The sequence below is a fragment of the Oncorhynchus clarkii genome, chromosome 23 (genome assembly GCF_045791955.1).
Source record: "Oncorhynchus clarkii lewisi isolate Uvic-CL-2024 chromosome 23, UVic_Ocla_1.0, whole genome shotgun sequence".
Lineage (NCBI taxonomy): Eukaryota > Metazoa > Chordata > Actinopteri > Salmoniformes > Salmonidae > Oncorhynchus > Oncorhynchus clarkii.
Window position 1 is genome coordinate 58,848,876 of NC_092169.1, and position 20,966 is coordinate 58,869,841.

The 20,966-nt window shown below is 44.7% G+C and overlaps 2 protein-coding genes across 2 annotated transcripts in view; one reads left to right on the top strand and one right to left on the bottom strand.

Moving 5' to 3' along the window:
* LOC139381125 (DEAH (Asp-Glu-Ala-His) box polypeptide 32a) overlaps positions 1-20,966 on the top strand; it is a 34,656-nt gene extending 13,690 nt beyond the window's left edge. The window contains exons 6-13 of the mRNA XM_071124437.1: positions 1,232-1,486; positions 1,642-1,735; positions 4,282-4,431; positions 8,595-8,786; positions 13,219-13,359; positions 16,527-16,717; positions 18,793-18,983; positions 20,195-20,966. Of these exons, the coding sequence (XP_070980538.1) occupies positions 1,232-1,486; positions 1,642-1,735; positions 4,282-4,431; positions 8,595-8,786; positions 13,219-13,359; positions 16,527-16,717; positions 18,793-18,983; positions 20,195-20,387 (1,407 nt within the window). The 3' untranslated portion in view covers positions 20,388-20,966. The remainder of the gene's footprint in view (positions 1-1,231; positions 1,487-1,641; positions 1,736-4,281; positions 4,432-8,594; positions 8,787-13,218; positions 13,360-16,526; positions 16,718-18,792; positions 18,984-20,194) is intronic.
* LOC139381960 (uroporphyrinogen III synthase) lies at positions 11,347-13,098 on the bottom strand. The gene is made up of 5 exons (XM_071125845.1): positions 12,967-13,098; positions 12,648-12,762; positions 12,427-12,512; positions 12,200-12,298; positions 11,347-12,071 (listed from the first exon to the last, which is right to left on the bottom strand). Exons 1-5 carry the CDS (start codon positions 13,096-13,098, stop codon positions 11,949-11,951), a joined length of 555 nt encoding a protein of 184 aa, XP_070981946.1. The 3' UTR covers positions 11,347-11,948.

Consider the following 20,966-nt stretch of genomic DNA (forward strand, 5'->3'; position numbering starts at 1 on the left):
CGTCCCCTGTCTCGTCCCCCGTCTCGTCCCCCGTCTCGTCCTCCGTCTCGTCCCCCGTCTCGTCCCCAGTCTCGTCCCCTGTCTCGTCCCCCGTCTCGTCCAGCCGTCTCGTCCCCAGTCTCGTCCCCTGTCTCGTCCCCCGTCTCGTCCGCCGTCTCGTCCAGCCGTCTCGTCCCCAGTCTCGTCCCCTGTCTCGTCCCCCGTCTCGTCCAGCCGTCTCGTCCAGCCGTCTCGTTTGCCTTTGCTTTTATTTGCTTCCGTGTGTTTGACTGTGAGGTGGTCTAGTGGTCTGCCTAGTGGTCTGCCTAGTGGTCTGCCTAGGGGTCTGTCTAGTGGTCTGCCTAGTGGTCTGCCTAGTGGTCTGCCTAGTGGTCTGCCTAGTGGTCTAGTGGTCTGCCTAGTGGTCTGCCTAGTGGTCTGCCTAGTGGTCTGCCTAGTGGTCTAGTGGTCTGCCTAGTGGTCTGCCTAGTGGTCTAGTGGTCTGCCTAGTGGTCTGCCTAGTGGTCTAGTGGTCTGCCTAGTGGTCTGCCTAGTGGTCTGCCTAGTGGTCTGCCTAGTGGTCTTCCTAGTGGTCTGCCTAGTGGTCTGCCTAGTGGTCTGCCTAGTGGTCTGACTAGTGGTCTGCCTAGTGGTCTGCCTAGTGGTCTGACTAGTGGTCTGCCTAGTGGTCTGCCTAGTGGTCTGACTAGTGGTCTGCCTAGTGGTCTGCCTAGTGGTCTGACTAGTGGTCTGCCTAGTGGTCTGCCTAGTGGTCTGCCTAGTGGTCTGACTAGTGGTCTGCCTAGTGGTCTGACTAGTGGTCTGCCTAGTGGTCTGCCTAGTGGTCTGCCTAGTGGTCTGACTAGTGGTCTGCCTAGTGGTCTGTTGGAATGACAAAGCGTTTTGAAAGGCCTTGTTGTCCTGGACCATATGTGTGTGTGTGACAATGAGCTTTAAAGCCTGTCAATAGGGATGTCAACTCAGCCTTTTTCTATTGATGGGTCTGCGAGCAAAATGTGTTAACTATTTATGACATGATAAGCCCTCTCTTCCCCTCGCGTTGAACCATTCAGCCTGGGGTGTAGTGGTCAAGTAGCAGACACTATTATCCTCAGAGCTGTACAGTTTTTAGACATGTGATCCCTGCAGGAAGTGAACCCATGACCTTGGGGGCGTTGCTAGCCAGTAGCCACACGGGACTAGTCGTATGGTGCTGTCAACACTTCTCACACTGTGTTGCCCCTCCCCACAGGAGGTTGTCTGTGCCCGTGCTATCCTCCAGAGAGAGGGAACCAGACTGGGGGCAGACCTTGGGGAGCTGGTGCCCGTGGTCTTGTGCCCTGGGCAGGGTCGGACACCCTCTCTCCTGGTGGAGGGGATGGGGAGTAGGGGAATCGTTACGACCAGGTGCCGGAGGGTTTTCCTCTCCACAAGCCAGGGAGAGGACATGTTCTGGGCTGTGGACTCTGTTAACTTTGTCATCGACGTAGGAGTGGAGAAAAGATATGTGAGTTGAATCCCCATTAAACAAGCATTGCATGTTAGTTTATACATGTATGCCAAGGCTATGACCATAGATATCCTATTAAATGAGTTAATTCATGACGTTATTAAATAGTTATTAATGCCTTTCTATGGTTAAACGTGTATTCTTTCAACCAGGTGTATCATCCCAGGATAAGGGCCAACTCTGAAGTACTACGATCCATCAGCAGATACCAGGCTGACATCAGGAAGCAGCTGACTGGACCGGCAGGTACTGATATCAGGAAGCAGCTGACTGGACAGACAGGTACTGATATCAGGAAGCAGCTGACAGGACCGACAGGTACTGATATCAGGAAGCAGCTGACTGGACCGACAGGTACTGACATCCTGGACCGACAGGTACTGATATCAGGAAGCAGCTGACTGGACCGACAGGTACTGATATCAGGAAGGAGCTGACTGGACCGACAGGTACTGATATCAGGAAGCAGCTGACTGGACCGACAGGTACTGACATCAGGAAGCAGCTGACTGGACCGACAGGTACTGATATCAGGAAGCAGCTGACTGGACCAACAGGTACTGATATCAGGAAGCAGCTGACTGGACAGACAGGTACTGATATCAGGAACCAGCTGACTGGACCGACAGGTACTGATATCAGGAACCAGCTGACAGGACAGACAGGTACTGATATCAGGAAGCAGCTGACTGGACCGACAGGTACTGATATCAGGAAGCAGCTGACTGGACCGACAGGTACTGATATCAGGAAGCAGCTGACTGGACCAACAGGTACTGATATCAGGAAGCAGCTGACTGGACCAACAGGTACTGATATCAGGAAGCAGCTGACTGGACCGACAGGTACTGATATCAGGAAGCAGCTGACAGGACAGACAGGTACTGATATCAGGAAGCAGCTGACAGGACAGACAGGTACTGATATCAGGAAGCAGCTGACTGGACCGACAGGTACTGATATCAGGAAGCAGCTGACTGGACCGACAGGTACTGATATCAGGAAGCAGCTGACTGGACCGACAGGTACTGATATCAGGAAGCAGCTGACTGGACCGACAGGTACTGATATCAGGAACCAGCTGACTGGACCGACAGGTACTGATATCAGGAAGCAGCTGACTGGACCGACAGGTACTGATATCAGGAAGCAGCTGACTGGACCGACAGGTACTGATATCAGGAACCAGCTGACTGGACCGACAGGTACTGATATCAGGAAGCAGCTGACTGGACCGACAGGTACTGATATCAGGAAGCAGCTGACTGGACCGACAGGTACTGACATCAGGAACCAGCTGACTGGACCGACAGGTACTGATATCAGGAACCAGCTGACTGGACCGACAGGTACTGACATCAGGAAGCAGCTGACTGGACCGACAGGTACTGATATCAGGAAGCAGCTGACTGGACCGACAGGTACTGATATCAGGAACCAGCTGACTGGACCGACAGGTACTGATATCAGGAACCAGCTGACTGGACCGACAGGTACTGATATCAGGAACCAGCTGACTGGACCGACAGGTACTGATATCAGGAACCAGCTGACTGGACAGACAGGTACTGATATCAGGAAGCAGCTGACAGGACCGACAGGTACTGATATCAGGAAGCAGCTGACTGGACCGACAGGTACTGATATCAGGAACCAGCTGACTGGACCGACAGGTACTGATATCAGGAACCAGCTGACAGGACAGACAGGTACTGATATCAGGAAGCAGCTGACTGGACCGACAGGTACTGATATCAGGAAGCAGCTGACTGGACAGACAGGTACTGATATCAGGAAGCAGCTGACTGGACCAACAGGTACTGATATCAGGAAGCAGCTGACTGGACCAACAGGTACTGATATCAGGAAGCAGCTGACTGGACCAACAGGTACTGATATCAGGAAGCAGCTGACTGGACCGACAGGTACTGATATCAGGAAGCAGCTGACTGGACCAACAGGTACTGATATCAGGAAGCAGCTGACTGGACAGACAGGTACTGATATCAGGAAGCAGCTGACTGGACCGACAGGTACTGATATCAGGAAGCAGCTGACTGGACCAACAGGTACTGATATCAGGAAGCAGCTGACTGGACAGACAGGTACTGATATCAGGAACCAGCTGACTGGACCGACAGGTACTGATATCAGGAAGCAGCTGACTGGACAGACAGGTACTGATATCAGGAACCAGCTGACTGGACAGACAGGTACTGATATCAGGAACCAGCTGACTGGACCGACAGGTACTGATATCAGGAACCAGCTGACTGGACCGACAGGTACTGATATCAGGAACCAGCTGACTGGACCGACAGGTACTGATATCAGGAACCAGCTGACTGGACCGACAGGTACTGATATCAGGAACCAGCTGACTGGACCCCCCCGTCTTTGCTCATTTGAGTTGTTCTTGCCATAATATGGACTTGGTCTTTTACCAAATAGGGCTATCTTCTGTATACCACCCCTACCTTGTCACAACACAACTGATTGGCACATTAAGAAGGAAAGAAATTCCACAAATTAACTTTTAACAAGGCACACCTGTTAATTGAAATGCATTCCAGGTGACTACCTCATGAAGCTGGTTGAGAGAATGTCAAGAGTGTGCAAAGCTGTCATCAAGACAAAGGGGAGGCTACTTTGAAGAATCTCAAATAAATATAACACTTTTGTTGGTTACTACTTGATTCCATATGTGTTATTTCATAGTTTTGATGTCTTCACAATTATTCTACGATGTAGAAAATAGTAAAAAATTGATTGAGTTGTCTGTGTTTGTCCAGGGAAGTGTTTCTGCCTGTACCCTGAGGAGAGAGTACTCCCTATAGAGACATCCCCTCAGATCCTGGACACCAACCTCACCTTCACCATCCTCTTCCTCAAGAGGATGGAGATCGCAGGGCTGAGACACTGTGACTTCATCACCAGACCAGGTCAGTCTACCAGACAGACACTCTACATGGTACTATAGTAGGACAGTGGTCCTCATCCAGGGGTACTAGGACCTCCTAGGGCTACTTGGTCCACCGGGGCTACTTGGCCTGTCCACCGGATCTACTTGACCTGTCCACCGGGGCTACTTGGCCTGTCCACCGGGTCTACTTGGCCTGTCCACCGGGTCTACTTGGCCTGTCCACCGGGGCTACTTGGCCTGTCCACCGGGTCTACTTGGCCTGTCCACCGGGTCTACTTGGCCTGTCCACCGGGTCTACTTGGCCTGTCCACCGGATCTACTTGGCCTGTCCACCGGGTCTACTTGGCCTACTTGGTACTTCAGGGCTACTCCGGGCAGAGCAAAATGTACTTGGTGGTACTGTAACCAAAAAAAGGAATTGAACCAAACTACCAAATCAATCAAATGTATCTGTAAAGCCCTTTTTACTTCAGCAGATGTCACCAACTGCTTATACAGAAACCCAGCCTCAGACCCCAAACAGAAAGCAATGCAGATGTAGAAGCATGACTAGAAACCCTGGTTGTATCTGGGTATTCAGTGTATTCCCAGGTTATTAGACGCTGGTCTGGGAGGTGAGTCTGACCACAGAGGTCCTAATTAAATTACATGGGTTATAATCTGTATTTCTATGGATCTGACCCTGTGTAATCTGTACTTCTATGGATCTGACCCGGTGTAATCTGTACTTCTATGGATCTGACCCTGTGTAATATGTACTTCTATGGATCTGACCCTGTGTAATCTGTATTTCTATGGATCTGACCCTGTGTAATCTGTACTTCTATGGATCTGACCCGGTGTAATCTGTACTTCTATGGATCTGACCCTGTGTAATCTGTACTTCTATGGATCTGACCCTGTGTAATCTGTGCTGTAACTAGGGTTGCAAAATTCTAGCAACTTTCCCCAAATTCCCAGTTTTTCCAGGAAATCAGGAGGGAATAAGCAGGAAATCTTGGAATCATCCAACCAGGAATTCTGGGAAACCTGGGCATTTTGTTGAAAGTTAGCAGACTTTTTTGCAACCATAGCTGTAACTGTGGAGTGGTACAGGGTACAGGAGCGTTTTTTTGTCCTGGGTAGAGGTCTGATGGAGGTCTGTATGCCGTGCTCTGTCCTGTTTAGAGGCAGTCAGCCATGCTTTAGTAGAGCTGACAGTGGCCTGCCAGTGGCCTGCCAGGGACCATTGTCTGAGAGACCCGACCCACCCGGCTGTCCCTGCATGGGAAGAGTTGAGGACAGTGACAAACTTGCATCCCAAATGGCTCCCTATTCTCTATATAGTGCCCTACTCTGGTCAAAAAGGGTAGTGTACCGTTTTGGACACACACCACGGAGTAAAGTGGCCAGCTTGTTGTAAATGATTACCTCATAACGCGTCTCGTTTCGTCCAGCTGACCTCCAACGCCACAATGAGGAGGAAGTAGAATTTACTGTCCTCTATTCTACTGGAACACAACTAGGCTAGAATTCCTGGATCAACCTTTTTTGGAGCTCAGGCTCTTTTCAGGAAGAGAGTTTTATTCTGATTCTGTATTCTACTGTCTTTTGACGTGTTCAAGTTAAAGGCCCTCGATCTCTTGTTAAAGTTAAAGGCCCTCGATCTCTTGTTCAAGTTAAAGTAAGGCCCTCGATCTCTTGTTCAAGTTAAAGTAAGGCCCTCAATCTCTTGTTCAAGTTAAAGTAAGGCCCTCGATCTCTTGTTCAAGTTAAAGTAAGGCCCTCGATCTCTTGTTCAAGTTAAAGGCCCTCGATCTCTTGTTCAAGTTAAAGTAAGGCCCTCGATCTCTTGTTCAAGTTAAAGTAAGGCCCTCGATCTCTTGTTCAAGTTAAAGTAAGGCCCTCGATCTCTTGTTCAAGTTAAAGTAAGGCCCTCGATCTCTTGTTCAAGTTAAAGTAAGGCCCTCGATCTCTTGTTAAAGTTAAAGTAAGGCCCTCGATCTCTTGTTCAAGTTAAAGGCCCTCGATCTCTTGTTAAAGTTAAAGGCCCTCGATCTCTTGTTAAAGTTAAAGTAAGGCCCTCGATCTCTTGTTCAAGTTAAAGTAAGGCCCTCGATCTCTTGTTCAAGTTAAAGTAAGGCCCTCGATCTCTTGTTCAAGTTAAAGTAAGGCCCTCGATCTCTTGTTCAAGTTAAAGTAAGGCCCTCGATCTCTTGTTAAAGTAAGGCCCTCGATCTCTTGTTAAAGTTAAAGTAAGGCCCTCGATCTCTTGTTAAAGTTAAAGTAAGGCCCTCGATCTCTTGTTCAAGTTAAAGTAAGGCCCTCGATCTCTTGTTCAAGTTAAAGGCCCTCGATCTCTTGTTCAAGTTAAAGTAAGGCCCTCGATCTCTTGTTAACGTTAAAGTAAGGCCCTCGATCTCTTGTTAACGTTAAAGTAAGGCCCTCGATCTCTTGTTAAAGTTAAAGGCCCTCGATCTCTTGTTAACGTTAAAGTAAGGCCCTCGATCTCTTGTGAAAGTTAAAGTAAGGCCCTCGATCTCTTGTTAACGTTAAAGTAAGGCCCTCGATCTCTTGTGAAAGTTAAAGTAAGGCCCTCGATCTCTTGTTAACGTTAAAGTAAGGCCCTCGATCTCTTGTTCAAGTTAAAGTAAGGCCCTCGATCTCTTGTTAAAGTTAAAGTAAGGCCCTCGATCTCTTGTTAACGTTAAAGTAAGGCCCTCGATCTCTTGTTCAAGTTAAAGGCCCTCGATCTCTTGTTAAAGTTAAAGGCCCTCGATCTCTTGTTAAAGTAAGGCCCTCGATCTCTTGTTCAAGTTAAAGGCCCTCGATCTCTTGTTCAAGTTAAAGGCCCTCGATCTCTTGAGGAGCTGAGCAGATACTATATGATCATAATCAAAAGCATCAACTGACAAGTCATTTTGTTAAACAGGTGTTTTCTCTGTCTAATATCTCTTCTTATTATTATCTATTATGTAAAGGATGATCTACTTCCCTTTCCAGATCTTGTATTTTATTATCTATTATCTAAGTTGTCTACTTCCTATCCAGATCTTGTATTTTATTATCTATTATCTAAGTTGTCTACTTCCTATCTAGATCTTGTATTTTATGATCTATGATCTAAGTTGTCTACTTCCTATCCAGATCTTGTAGTTTATTATCTATGATCTAAGTTGTCTACTTCCTATCCAGATCTTGTATTTTATTATCTATTATCTAAGTTGTCTACTTCCTATCCAGATCTTGTATTTTATTATCTATGATCTAAGTTGTCTACTTCCTATCCAGATCTTGTATTTTATTATATATGATCTAAGTTGTCTACTTCCTATCTAGATCTTGTATTTTATGATCTATGATCTAAGTTGTCTACTTCCTATCCAGATCTTGTAGTTTATTATCTATGATCTAAGTTGTCTACTTCCTATCCGGATCTTGTATTTTATTATCTATTATCTAAGTTGTCTACCTCCTATCCAGATCTTGTATTTTATTATCTATGATCTAAGTTGTCTAATTCCTATCCAGATCTTGTATTTTATGATCTATGATCTAAGTTGTCTACTTCCTATCCAGATCTTGTATTTTATTATCTATGATCTAAGTTGTCTACTTCCTATCCAGATCTGGTATTTTATTATCTATTATCTAAGTTGTCTACTTCCTATCCAGATCTTATATTTTATTATCTATGATCTAATTCGTCTACTTCCTATCCAGATCTTGTATTTTATTATCTATTATCTAAGTTGTCTACCTCCTATCTAGATCTTGTATTTTATGATCTATGATCTAAGTTGTCTACTTCCTATCCAGATCTTGTAGTTTATTATCTATGATCTAAGTTGTCTACTTCCTATCTGGATCTTGTATTTTATTATCTATTATCTAAGTTGTCTACCTCCTATCCAGATCTTGTATTTTATTATCTATGATCTAAGTTGTCTACTTCCTATCCAGATCTTGTATTTTATTATCTATTATCTAAGTCGTCTACTTCCTATCCAGATCTTGTATTTTATTATCTATTATCTAAGTTGTCTACTTCCTATCCAGATCTTGTATTTTATTATCTATTATCTAAGTTGTCTACTTCCTATCCAGATCTTGTATTTTATTATCTATGATCTAAGTTGTCTATTTCCTATCCAGATCTGGTATTTTATTATCTATGATCTAAATTGTCTACTTCCTATCCAGATCCAGAGGGTCTGATGCAGTCGCTAGAGGAGCTGGATTACCTCGCGGCATTGGACGACGATGGGAACCTATCAGAGATCGGGATCATAATCTCTGAGTTGCCATTGGACGCTCAGATGGCCAAGGCTCTGCTGGCGTCCTGTGAGTTTGATTGTGTGAACGAGGTGGTGACCATCGCAGCTATGCTATCAGGTATGTAGTTTACACTCCTACAACCTTTGGCTCATTTGATTCTATTTGATTCACTCAGGGTGGATTGTACCAACATGGATTAACTCTTAAACTGGGTTTAATCAAGGTTTATCTAGTAATGTTTTTGATTCTATTTGATTCATTTGATTCACTCAGGGTGGATTGTACCAACATGGATTAACTCTTAAACTGGGTTTAATCAAGGTTTATCTAGTAATGTTTTGATTCTATTTGATTCTATTTGATTCACTCAGGGTGGATTGTACCAACATGGATTAACTCTTAAACTGGGTTTAATCAAGGTTTATCTAGTAATGTTGTTGATTCTATTTGATTCTATTTGATTCACTCAGGGTGGATTGTACCAACATGGATTAACTCTTAAACTGGGTTTAATCAAGGTTTATCTAGTAATGTTGTTGATTCTATTTGATTCTATTTGATTCACTCAGGGTGGATTGTACCAACATGGATTAACTCTTAAACTGGGTTTAATCAAGGTTTATCTAGTAATGTTGTTGATTCTATTTGATTCTATTTGATTCACTCAGGGTGGATTGTACCAACATGAATGAACTCTTAAACTGGGTTTAATCAAGGTTTATCTAGTAATGTTTTTGATTCCCCCAGGGTGGATTGTACCAACATGGATTAACTCTTAAACTGGGTTTAATCAAGGTTTATCTAGTAATGTTTTTGATTCTATTTGATTCTATTTGATTCCCTCAGGGTGGATTGTACCAACATGGATTAACTCTTAAACTGGGTTTAATCAAGGTTTATCTAGTAATGTTTTTGATTATATTTGATTCACTCAGGGTGGATTGTACCAACATGGATTAACTCTTAAACTGGGTTTAATCAAGGTTTATCTAGTAATGTTGTTGATTCCCCCAGGGTGGATTGTACCAACATGGATCAACTCTTAAACTGGGTTTAATCAAGGTTTATGTAGTAATGTTTTTGATTCCCCCAGGGTGGATTGTACCAACATGGATCAACTCTTAAACTGGGTTTAATCAAGGTTTATCTAGTAATGTTTTTGCCCTGAACCTTAAACCTCGTTATCAATAATCATAGTTCAATCTAATCCTTCTTCTAAACTAAATTTAATTTACAACTCAAACCAAGATCAAATGTAATCTTGTTGCTCCATTGTTTTAAAAACTAATTTAAATTCAGTTTTGGGATTAAATCTAAACTGACACTGTTTAAATGCATCAAATATCAGTGTGAATCATTTGTATGTCCTTTATTTTCATTGTGAATAACAATTTTATCTCCTGTGGTTTATCATGTTCGTTAAACTCAACTATCCAGCTAAATCATTTGACAGATAAGTGCAATTAATTTCATCCTTAGCCTGAAGTGAAAAGTCACTTTGCTGGCTAGGCTAGCAATAACCAGTGCTGGTTTGTTTCCATAGAACTACAACATATTTATATGGTGAATCCATTAGGACACATATCACTGATCATAGTTTAGTGGTTTAACCTTAGATGAACAAATCCAGTCTTAAAATTAAGTGGTGCAACACATCTCTGATGAATTATAAACGTAGATTTACAAAGTCTAGATTAGGTCTAATCTAAGATTGATTTAAACCATGTTGGTGCAACACGTGTCTTGTATTGGGGTTAAACCTTCACGCTTATGTTTACATCCATAACGCCTTTATAACCACTACTGAAGATATTAGAATATCCATCATCGGGCATCTCTGACCTTTTGAATGTATAATCTGCCAGACAGTATAATATGCCATATATTGAATAGCTGAGCATCACATTTGCACCTAATAAAATAGTGATTACTTGGAGAGAGAGAGAGAGAGAGAGAGAGAGAGAGAGAGAAAAAATTTTACCTCTAAGTTTTACCTCTGCAGTATCCTGGTCTGTTATGAGCTCAGCCTGGTGAGAGGAGGGGATCTCTAGGTCGGAATGATCCCGACTGTGGAAGAGTTTCTCTGCATCAGTGGAGCCAATGCTGGTCAACAATAATACATTTATCAGCTGGAGTAAAATCAGCATCGTGGTTTGTTGCGGTGTGTCTTGACACGGGTCAGTTTGAAGATGGAGAGAGAGAGAGATAATGACCCACTGAAGAGCGAATCATGTCCTCAACCAAAATGTAAAGGCTCTTTTCCAAAGTTACGCCCTTTAAACGTGACACACTTTGAAGTTTTACAGAGTATCGACACTTCAATAAAGTAGACCTATAGAGATGGCCTATGACTCGCAATACGCACTCAGCTGCGAAAGGTAAACAAACACCTCTAAAGTGGCTGCTAAATTAAAAATGTCGGCCAAATGTGTGACTAAAGCTTCCCTGGTTACTAATGGATACTGGTTACTAATGGATACAGAGCGGTCTTAACCGTTGGCATTTCATCCCCGACAGTAAAGCGCAGGAAAACAGCCACGCGACTCCCGCCCAGGAACACACCTGTTTGGAACGCATAGCGCGCGTCTCTCCCCCTCAGCTGGATTTATTCAGTTTAAAAAAAAAACGGCCATAAATAAAAATCAATAAATCACCATTTCAACATATTGTTCACTATTTAATTTTTAATAATTAAATTCATCATGTTCAATTCTCAAAGTATGCTCATTTAAAAAATATATTTTTATATTTATTTATTTAACCTTCATTTAACTAGGCAAGTCAGAAGAAATGATTATATACAATGAGGGCCTACCTGGGAACAGTGGAGTTAACTGCCTTGTTCAGGGGCAGAAGGACAGATTTTTACCTTGTCAGCTCGGGGATTCGACACTAACCACTAGGCTACCTGCCTAGTGTGGCACAATAAAATAATTGTCTCAATGTTTTTACCGTAAAAACAATACTTCTATCAGCTCAGTGTATTCACAAGTTTATAAGAGCATGATTTGATACATTCAGTGTCAACAAATAGGCAGAAAGCATTACAATATCTCTGTGGTGCACAACAACACATGACAATATCATAAATATACAGATGGTTATCCGCGATCAAAATAGGACATAAAACCCCACAAATAATAGCAAATACTTCACAGGGATAAATCAATCACAAAGAATGCAAAACCACAATCCTTTTTCACAGAGGCTGAATGAGAACGTGATGGGGGGACGGATCAAGTTTTTCGGGTTGGTTTGCGGCCCGTCTCGTCAAGTCTGTCACTGTAGAGCCTTTGCTATCCCTGCGGCTAGGTGCTCAGCTGTAGGTTTGTCTGCTGAGCAGCTGACCGAGAGCCCCTCTGCCGTCATGGCCTCTGCTGTGGTGGGTCCTATGGCCGCAAACTGGAAGACCAAACAACACAACATTTTAAAGTTCAATTGTATTGGCAGTATAACAGCATCACAAGCTCAATGAAGATATCCACAGTCACTTAAAGTTACATCGGAAAAACGAGGAAAAACGTTCTCACCTTTATCTGCACAAGTTGTTCACCTGACAGTCTCCTCACCGTTTCCAAACAGAACTTGACTCCCGACGGGCTGAAGAAAGCAATGCTGGCTGGAACACCCTGCGTGTGGACAGAGCCCAAATCATGATGATTACCGTTTTTGAACGATAACAACATCACAACGTGTGGATATATGGGATAGTGTTTTTTGAGGGGAAAGTCCGGGACTTAGTTGATGCTTCCTGTACCTGCTCTGTAAAATGGTTCTTCAGGTTCTTCTCCAGGTCTGGATGTGGAGCTGTCTGATAAACCATCAGTGTGTCTAGAGGAACTCCTTAAAAACAAACACATGAAACGAATGTCACCTAATGGTATTAGATACCACCTTGTAAATAGTACAGAGTATTCATGAGTATTAAAAAAATAGGAGTTATAATGTTTTAAGTAAGTCGTAATAGAAGAAACTTACCGTTTTCCCTCAAAGCAGTAGGTAAAACTTCTCTTTTAATGGAACCACAGGGGAAGAGAAGTGGTAATATATTGGCATCCTCTCCTATATCAAGCCAGAATGTAGGTCTAGTTAACTAGCTCAAAATAAAACACAACATGCAACAATTTCAAAGATTTTGCTGAGTTACAGTTCATATAACAAAAACAGTTAATATTAAATAAAGTCATTTTTGGATTTCACATAACTGGGAATACAGATATGCATCTGTTGGTCACAGATACCTTTTAAAAAAAAGGTAGGGGTGTGGATCAGAAAACCAGTCAGTATCTGGTGTGACCATCGTTTGCCTCATGCGGCGCGACATCTCCTTCAAATAGAGTTGAAATGTTGGAATGTTGTCCCACTCCTCTTCAATGGCTGTGAGAAGTTGCTGGATATTGGCGGGAACTGGAACCACCCCGTCGTACATACTATTATTGATTCTGTCTGTTTTGCGTTAGCACCAATGCTAACCACCCTATTGATTCTGTCTGTTTTGCGTTAGCACCAATGCTAACCACCCTATTGATTCTGTCTGTTTTGCGTTTAGCGCCAAGCTGCTTCTTGGAGCCACCTGTTGGCAGGACCCAAGAGGTACAACAGTGTCACAGAAAGTTCCGGCACCCTGAGGGAGACCACTTCACCCTCATCAACATCTACAACGCCTTCAAGTACAGCCAGAGAGAGACATGTGAGTTAGTTACTTCAAATGCAGCCAGAAAGACAGTCAGTCACATCCATTGAGCTCAAAAAAGCTTCACATTGTGAAATACTTCACTATATGGTGCCTTTGGTAAGGATTCAGACCCCTTGACTTTTTCCACGTTTTGTTAGGTTACAACCTTATTCTAAAATTGATTAAATAGCCCCCCCCCCCCCTCATCAATATACACACAATACCCCATAATAACAAATTGAAAACTGGTTTTTAGAAATTTTTGCAAATGTATTAAAAATAAAAAACAGAAATGCCTTATTTTCATCAGTATTCAGACCCTTTGCTATGAGACTCGATATTGAGCTCAGATACATCCTGTTTCCATTGATCATCCTTAAGATGTTTCTACAAATTGATTGGAGTCCACCTGTGGAAAATTCAATTGATTGGAAATGACTTAGAAAGGCACACACCTGTACAATATAAGGTTCCACAGTTGACACTGCATGTCAGAGCAAAAACCAAGCCATGAGGTCAAAGGAATTGCCCGTAGAGCTCCGAGACAGGATTGTGTCTAGGCACAGATCTGGGGAAGGGTACCAAAACATTTCTGCGACATTGAAGGTCCCCAAGAACACTGTGGCCTCCGTCATTCTTACAGTGCCTTGCGAAAGTATTCGGCCCCCTTGAACTTTGCGACCTTTTGCCACATTTCAGGCTTCAAACATAAAGATATAAAACTGTATTTTTTTGAGAAGAATCAACAACAAGTGGGACACAATCATGAAGTGGAACGACATTTATTGGATATTTCAAACTTTTTTAACAAATCAAAAACTGAAAAATTGGGCGTGCAAAATTATTCAGCCCCCTTAAGTTAATACTTTGTAGCGCCACCTTTTGCTGCGATTACAGCTGCGATAAGTCGCTTGGGGTATGTCTCTATCAGTTTTGCACATCGAGAGACTGAAATTTTTTCCCATTCCTCCTTGCAAAACAGCTCGAGCTCAGTGAGGTTGGATGGAGAGCATTTGTGAACAGCAGTTTTCAGTTCTTTCCACAGATTCTCGATTGGATTCAGGTCTGGACTTTGACTTGGCCATTCTAACACCTGGATATGTTTATTTTTGAACCATTCCATTGTAGATTTTGCTTTATGTTTTGGATCATTGTCTTGTTGGAAGACAAATCTCCGTCCCAGTCTCAGGTCTTTTGCAGACTCCATCAGGTTTTCTTCCAGAATGGTCCTGTATTTGGCTCCATCCATCTTCCCATCAATTTTAACCATCTTCCCTGTCCCTGCTGAAGAAAAGCAGGCCCAAACCATGATGCTGCCACCACCATGTTTGACAGTGGGGATGGTGTGGTCAAGGTGATGAGCTGTGTTGCTTTTACGCCAAACATAACGTTTTGCATTGTTGCCAAAAAGTTCAATTTTGGTTTCATCTGACCAGAGCACCTTCTTCCACATGTTTGGTGTGTCTCCCAGGTGGCTTGTGGCAAACTTTAAACAACACTTTTTATGGATATCTTTAAGAAATGTCTTTCTTCTTGCCACTCTTCCATAAAGGCCAGATTTGTGCAATATACGACTGATTGTTGTCCTATGGACAGAGTCTCCCACCTCAGCTGCAGTTCATCCAGAGTGATCATGGGCCTCTTGGCTGCATCTCTGATCAGTCTTCTCCTTGTATGAGCTGAAAGTTTAGAGGGACGGCCAGGTCTTGGTAGATTTGCAGTGGTCTGATACTCCTTCCATTTCAATATTATCGCTTGCACAGTGCTCCTTGGGATGTTTAAAGCTTGGGAAATCTTTTTGTATCCAAATCCGGCTTTAAACTTCTTCACAACAGTATCTCGGACCTGCCTGGTGTGTTCCTTGTTCTTCATGATGCTCTCTGCGCTTTTAACGGACCTCTGAGACTATCACAGTGCAGGTGCATTTATACGGAGACTTGATTACATTATTATAACTTTCGCAAGGCACTGTAAATGGAAGAAGTTTAGAACCACCAAGACTCTTCCTAGAGCTGGGAGCCCGGACAAACTGAGCAATCGGGGGAGAAGGGCCTTGGTCAGGGAGGTGACCAAGAACACGATGGTCACTCTGACAGAGCTCCAGAGTCCCTCTGTGGAGATGAGAGAACCTTCCAGAAGAACAACCATCACTGCAGCACTCCACCAATCAGGCCTTTATGGTAGAGTGGCCAGACAGAAACCACTCCTCAGTAAAAAGCACATGACAGCCCGCTTGGAGTTTTCCAAAAGGCACCTAAAGGACTCTCAGACCATGAGAAACAAGATTCTCTGGTCCGATGAAACCAAGATTGAACTCTTTGCCCTGAATGCTAAGCGTCACTTCTGGAGTAAACCTGGCACCATCCCTACGGTGAAGCATGGAGGTGGCAGCATCATACTGTGGGGATGTTTTTCAGCAGCAGGGATTGGGAGACTAGTAAGGATCGAGGCAAAGATGAACGGAGCAAAGTACAGAGAGATCCTCGATGAAAACCTGCTCCAGAGCACTCAGGACCTCAGACTGGGGCAAAGGTTCACCTTTCGAACAGGACAACGACCCTAAGCACACAGAGAAGACAACGCAGGAGTGGATTCGGGACATGTCTCTGAATGTCCTTGAGTGGCCCAGCCAGAGCCTGGACTTGAACCCGATCTAACATGTCTGGAGAGACCTGAAAATAGATGTGCAGCGACACTCCCCATCCAACCTGACAGAGCTTGAGAGGATCTGCAGAGAAGAACGGTAGAAACTCCCCAAATACAGGTGTGTCAAGCTTGTAGCGTCATACCCAAGAAGACTCGAGGCTGTAATCACTGCCAAAGTCGCTTCAACAAAGTACTGAGTAAAGGGTCTGAATACTTATTTAAATGTTATATTTCAGTTTTTTTCCTAAAAACCTGTTTTTGCTTTGTCATTATGGGGTATTGTGTGTAGATTGATGAGGTAAAAAAAAAATATTTAAATCTATTTTATAATAAGGCTATAAAGTAACAAAATGTGGAAAAAGTCAAGGGGTCTGAATACTCTCCGAATGCACTGTTTGCAATTGAATTATGTTCTACTTGATTCTATTCTACTTGATTCTGTTCTACTTGATTCTATTCTACTTGATTCTGTTCTACTTGATTCTATTCTCTTCTCCTCACTTGTATCTGAATGTTTCTTCTCGTTATTCCCTCAGACTTCAGCGTAGAGAAGTGGTGTCAGGACTACCATCTGAACCACCGCGCCCTTCAGACGGCAGACGCCATCAGGTCAGAGTTGACGGACATCCTGAAGAGAATAGAGCTGCCCATCTCTGAGACGTCCTTCGGAACCAAGACCAACACACTCAACATCAAGAGAGCTCTGCTGGCAGGGTTCTTCATGCAGGTCGGTGGACAATGGAGAACCGTAGTGCTGGTGTAGAGGACGTCCCACTGCTCGTTTAAGCTTGTTCCGTTTCCTCCCGGTTCCACTCCATACCGAGGTTCCAACCCGAGGTTCGCAACACCAGGGATCAATTCCCGAAGGGATCGCATACGTGACCGCCCTCCTGAAGCGTGTCACGCCCCTGAAAGCTAGCTATTCGGCCGCGCAAGTGGCAGATCCCAATCTGCTACATTAGCAACACCAAGGTTCAATTCCCGAAGGGATCACATACGTGACCACACTCCTGAAGCGTGTCACGCCCCTGAAAGCTAGCTATTCGGCCGCGCAAGTGGCAGATCCCAATCTGCTACATTAGCATACACATCACATACACATTAAACATCTGAATGAACTCACCGTTCTGTATGGAAGTCAGTGTCCTGTATGGAAGTCAGTGTCCTGTATAGAAGTCAGTGTCCTGTATGGAAGTCAGTGTCCTGTATGGAAGTCAGTGTCCTGTATGGAAGTCGGTGTCTTGTATGGAAGTCGGTGTCCTGTATGGAAGTCAGTGTCCTGTATGGAAGTCAGTGTCCTGTATGGAAGTCGGTGTCCTGTATGGAAGTCAGTGTCCTGTATGGAAGTCAGTGTCCTGTATGGAAGTCAGTGTCCTGTATGGAAGTCGGTGTCCTGTATGGAAGTCGGTGTCCTGTATGGAAGTCGGTGTCCTGTATGGAAGTCGGTGTCCTGTATGGAAGTCAGTGTCCTGTATGGAAGTCAGTGTCCTGTATGGAAGTCAGTGTCCTGTATGGAAGTCAGTGTCCTGTATGGAAATTGGTGTCCTGTATGGAAGTCGGTATCCTGTATGGAAGTCAGTGTCATGTATGGAAGTCAGTGTCCTGGGTCCTGTATGGAAGTCAGTGTCCTGTATGGAAGTCGGTGTCCTGTATGGAAGTCGGTGTCCTGTATGGAAGTCGGTGTCCTGTATGGAAGTCAGTGTCCTGTATGGAAGTCGGTGTCCTGTATGGAAGTCGGTGTCCTGTATGGAAGTCGGTGTCCTGTATGGAAGTCGGTGTCCTGTATGGAAGTCGGTGTCCTGTATGGAAGTCAGTGTCCTGTATGGAAATTGGTGTCCTGTATGGAAGTCGGTATCCTGTATGGAAGTCAGTGTCCTGTATGGAAATTGGTGTCCTGTATGGAAGTCGGTATCCTGTATGGAAGTCAGTGTCATGTATGGAAGTCAGTGTCCTGGGTCCTGTATGGAAGTCAGTGTCCTGTATGGAAGTCGGTGTCCTGTATGGAAGTCGGTGTCCTGTATGGAAGTCGGTGTCCTGTATGGAAGTCAGTGTCCTGTATGGAAGTCGGTGTCCTGTATGGAAGTCGGTGTCCTGTATGGAAGTCGGTGTCCTGTATGGAAGTCGGTGTCCTGTATGGAAGTCGGTGTCCTGTATGGAAGTCAGTGTCCTGTATGGAAATTGGTGTCCTGTATGGAAGTCGGTATCCTGTATGGAAGTCAGTGTCCTGTATGGAAGTCAGTGTCCTGTATGGAAGTCGGTGTCCTGTATGGAAGTCGGTGTCCTGTATGGAAGTCAGTGTCCTGTATAGAAGTCAGTGTCCTGTATGGAAGTCAGTGTCCTGTATGGAAGTCGGTGTCCTGTATGGAAGTCAGTGTCCTGTATAGAAGTCAGTGTCCTGTATGGAAGTCAGTGTCCTGTATAGAAGTCAGTGTCCTGTATGGAAGTCAGTGTCCTGTATGGAAGACAGTGTCCTGTATGGAAGTCAGTGTCCTGTATGGAAGTCAGTGTCCTGTATAGAAGTCAGTGTCCTGTATGGAAGTCAGTGTCCTGTATGGAAGTCAGTGTCCTGTATAGAAGTCAGTGTCCTGTATGGAAGTCAGTGTCCTGTATGGAAGACAGTGTCCTGTATGGAAGACAGTGTCCTGTATGGAAGTCAGTGTCCTGTATGGAAGTCAGTGTCCTGTATAGAAGTCAGTGTCCTGTATGGAAGTCAGTGTCCTGTATGGAAGACAGTGTCCTGTCACTTTCCATGCAGTAATTTGTTTAATGACAAATATGAAGTTCCTTTATCCCTGTTTTCAGATTGCCCGTGATGTGGATGGTTCAGGAAACTACTTCATGTTGACCAACAGACACATGGCTCAGGTCCACCCTGCCTCCAGCTACGGGACCAAGGCACATCAATTGGGTTTTCCAGAGTGGGTGCTGTTCCATGAGTATACTCTCTCGGGAAACCACGGTATCCGGACAGTCTCTGAAATCTCCCCTGCAGTGTAAGTCAATGGGCCAAACTAAGGCTCTTTCTCAATGCATTTTTCCTTGCCTCCTCATGTCCATTCTTGTGTCTTCTTTTTAAAATATGCATTGGATGAGGTCAGAGGCCCCTCCCCTCTAACCTTCTTATCCAATGACCCCCGAGACCTCTCCCCTCTAACCTTCTCATCCAATGACCCCCGAGACCCCTCCCCTCTAACCTTCTCATCCAATGACCTGAGGCTCCTCCCCTCTATCTTCTCATCCAATGACCCGAGGCCCCTCTCCTCTAACCTTCTCATCCAATGACCCCCAAGGCCCCTCCCCTCTAACCTTCTCATCCAATGACCCCCGAGGCCCCTCCCCTCTAACCTTCTCATCCAATGACCCCCGAGACCCCTCCCCTCTAACCTTCTCATCCAATGACCCCCGAGACCCCGCCTCTCTAACCTTCTCATCCAATGACCTGAGGCTCCTCCCCTCTAACCTTCTCATCCAATGACCCGAGGCCCCTCCCCTCTAACCTTCTCATCCAATGACCCCCGAGACCTCGCCCCTCTAACCTTCTCATCCAATGACCCCCGAGGCCCCTCCCCTCTAACCTTCTCATCCAATGACCCCCGAGACCTCGCCCCTCTAACCTTCTCATCCAATGACCCGAGGCCCCTCCCCTCTAACCTTCTCATCCAATGACCCCCGAGGCCCCTCCCCTCTAACCTTCTCATCCAATGACCCCCGAGACCTCGCCCCTCTAACCTTCTCATCCAATGACCCAAGGCCCCTCCCCTCTAACCTTCTCATCCAATGACCCCCGAGGCCCCTCCCCTCTAACCTTCTCATCCAATGACCCCCGAGACCTCGCCCCTCTAACCTTCTCATCCAATGACCCAAGGCCCCTCCCCTCTAACCTTCTCATCCAATGACCCCCGATGCCCCTCCCCTCTAACCTTCTTATCCAATGACCCCCGAGACCTCTCCCCTCTAACCTTCTCATCCAATGACCCGAGACCTCTCCCCTCTAACCTTCTCATCCAGTGACCCCCGAGGCCCCTCCTCTCTAACCTTCTCATCCAATGGTATTTCTATAATATCAGTGTCGTCTTCTCTCTGTAGGTTCATCCAGACGGCCCCTCCAGTATTTCTATAATATCAGTGTCGTCTTCTCTCTGTAGGTTCATCCAGACGGCCCCTCCAGTATTTCTATAATATCAGTGTCGTCTTCTCTCTGTAGGTTCATCCAGACGGCCCCTCAGTATTTCTATTCCAACCTGCCTCCTAGTGAGAGTAAAGACCTACTACAGCACATTCTGGAGCGGGACGGATCTGGACGTAAAGACAAGCAACAGACCCTGACCATCAACAGTACAGCGAATAAGGACTGCAGTACAGTGGCTCAGTCTTATGACCGATGTGTGCTACAGTGACCTCTGGTGGAGAGCTTCAGCACTGCACCGACTTTTACTGAAAAGACAATCATCGTTGATGAGAACAGCGGTCCTCGGGGGACACCCAGACTTTTCACAATGTTGTTGTAGCCCCTGAACTATGTCACCTGATTGACTCAGTGATTAGATGAATCAGGTGTGAGCTGTGGCATAGTTCACATATGGAACAGCTGGGGGGGGTTGGGTGGGGGTCCCCCCGAGGAGTATTTTTGAAAACCCCTGGGTTACATCAACTTCCAAATGACTGACTTGCCGTACACTATTGTTCATATCTTTAGTTCAGTCAGGTGGTAACTGCCTTGGTAATTTGATATTACAGTAAATAATTAGCCTATATTCTAATAAGAGTATCACCCCAATAAATGAATCCAGATCATTAAATCAAGTTTTGAACGTCTTGATATTCCTTCACAGAAAAATACACCATTTCATTTTTTGGGGGAATTTGTCACTTGCTCGATAACCCTAATATTGTGTAAGAAATTGTTTGTACTGAAATGTTAAAACAATCGCTATGTTTTTGACATGAATCTGTAAATACAGTGCTTTGAACTACAA

Excerpts from the sequence above, each read along its gene's own strand:
- LOC139381960 (XM_071125845.1), bottom strand. The coding sequence starts at position 13,098 with ATGTACGACGGGGTGGTTCCAGTTCCCGCCAATATCCAGCAACTTCTC. Across the intron at positions 12,513-12,647 it reads TACTGCTTTGAGGGAAAACG|GAGTTCCTCTAGACACACTG; the intron begins GTAAGTTTCTTC and ends TTTGTTTTTAAG. Across the intron at positions 12,072-12,199 it reads AACAACTTGTGCAGATAAAG|TTTGCGGCCATAGGACCCAC; the intron begins GTGAGAACGTTT and ends TTGGTCTTCCAG.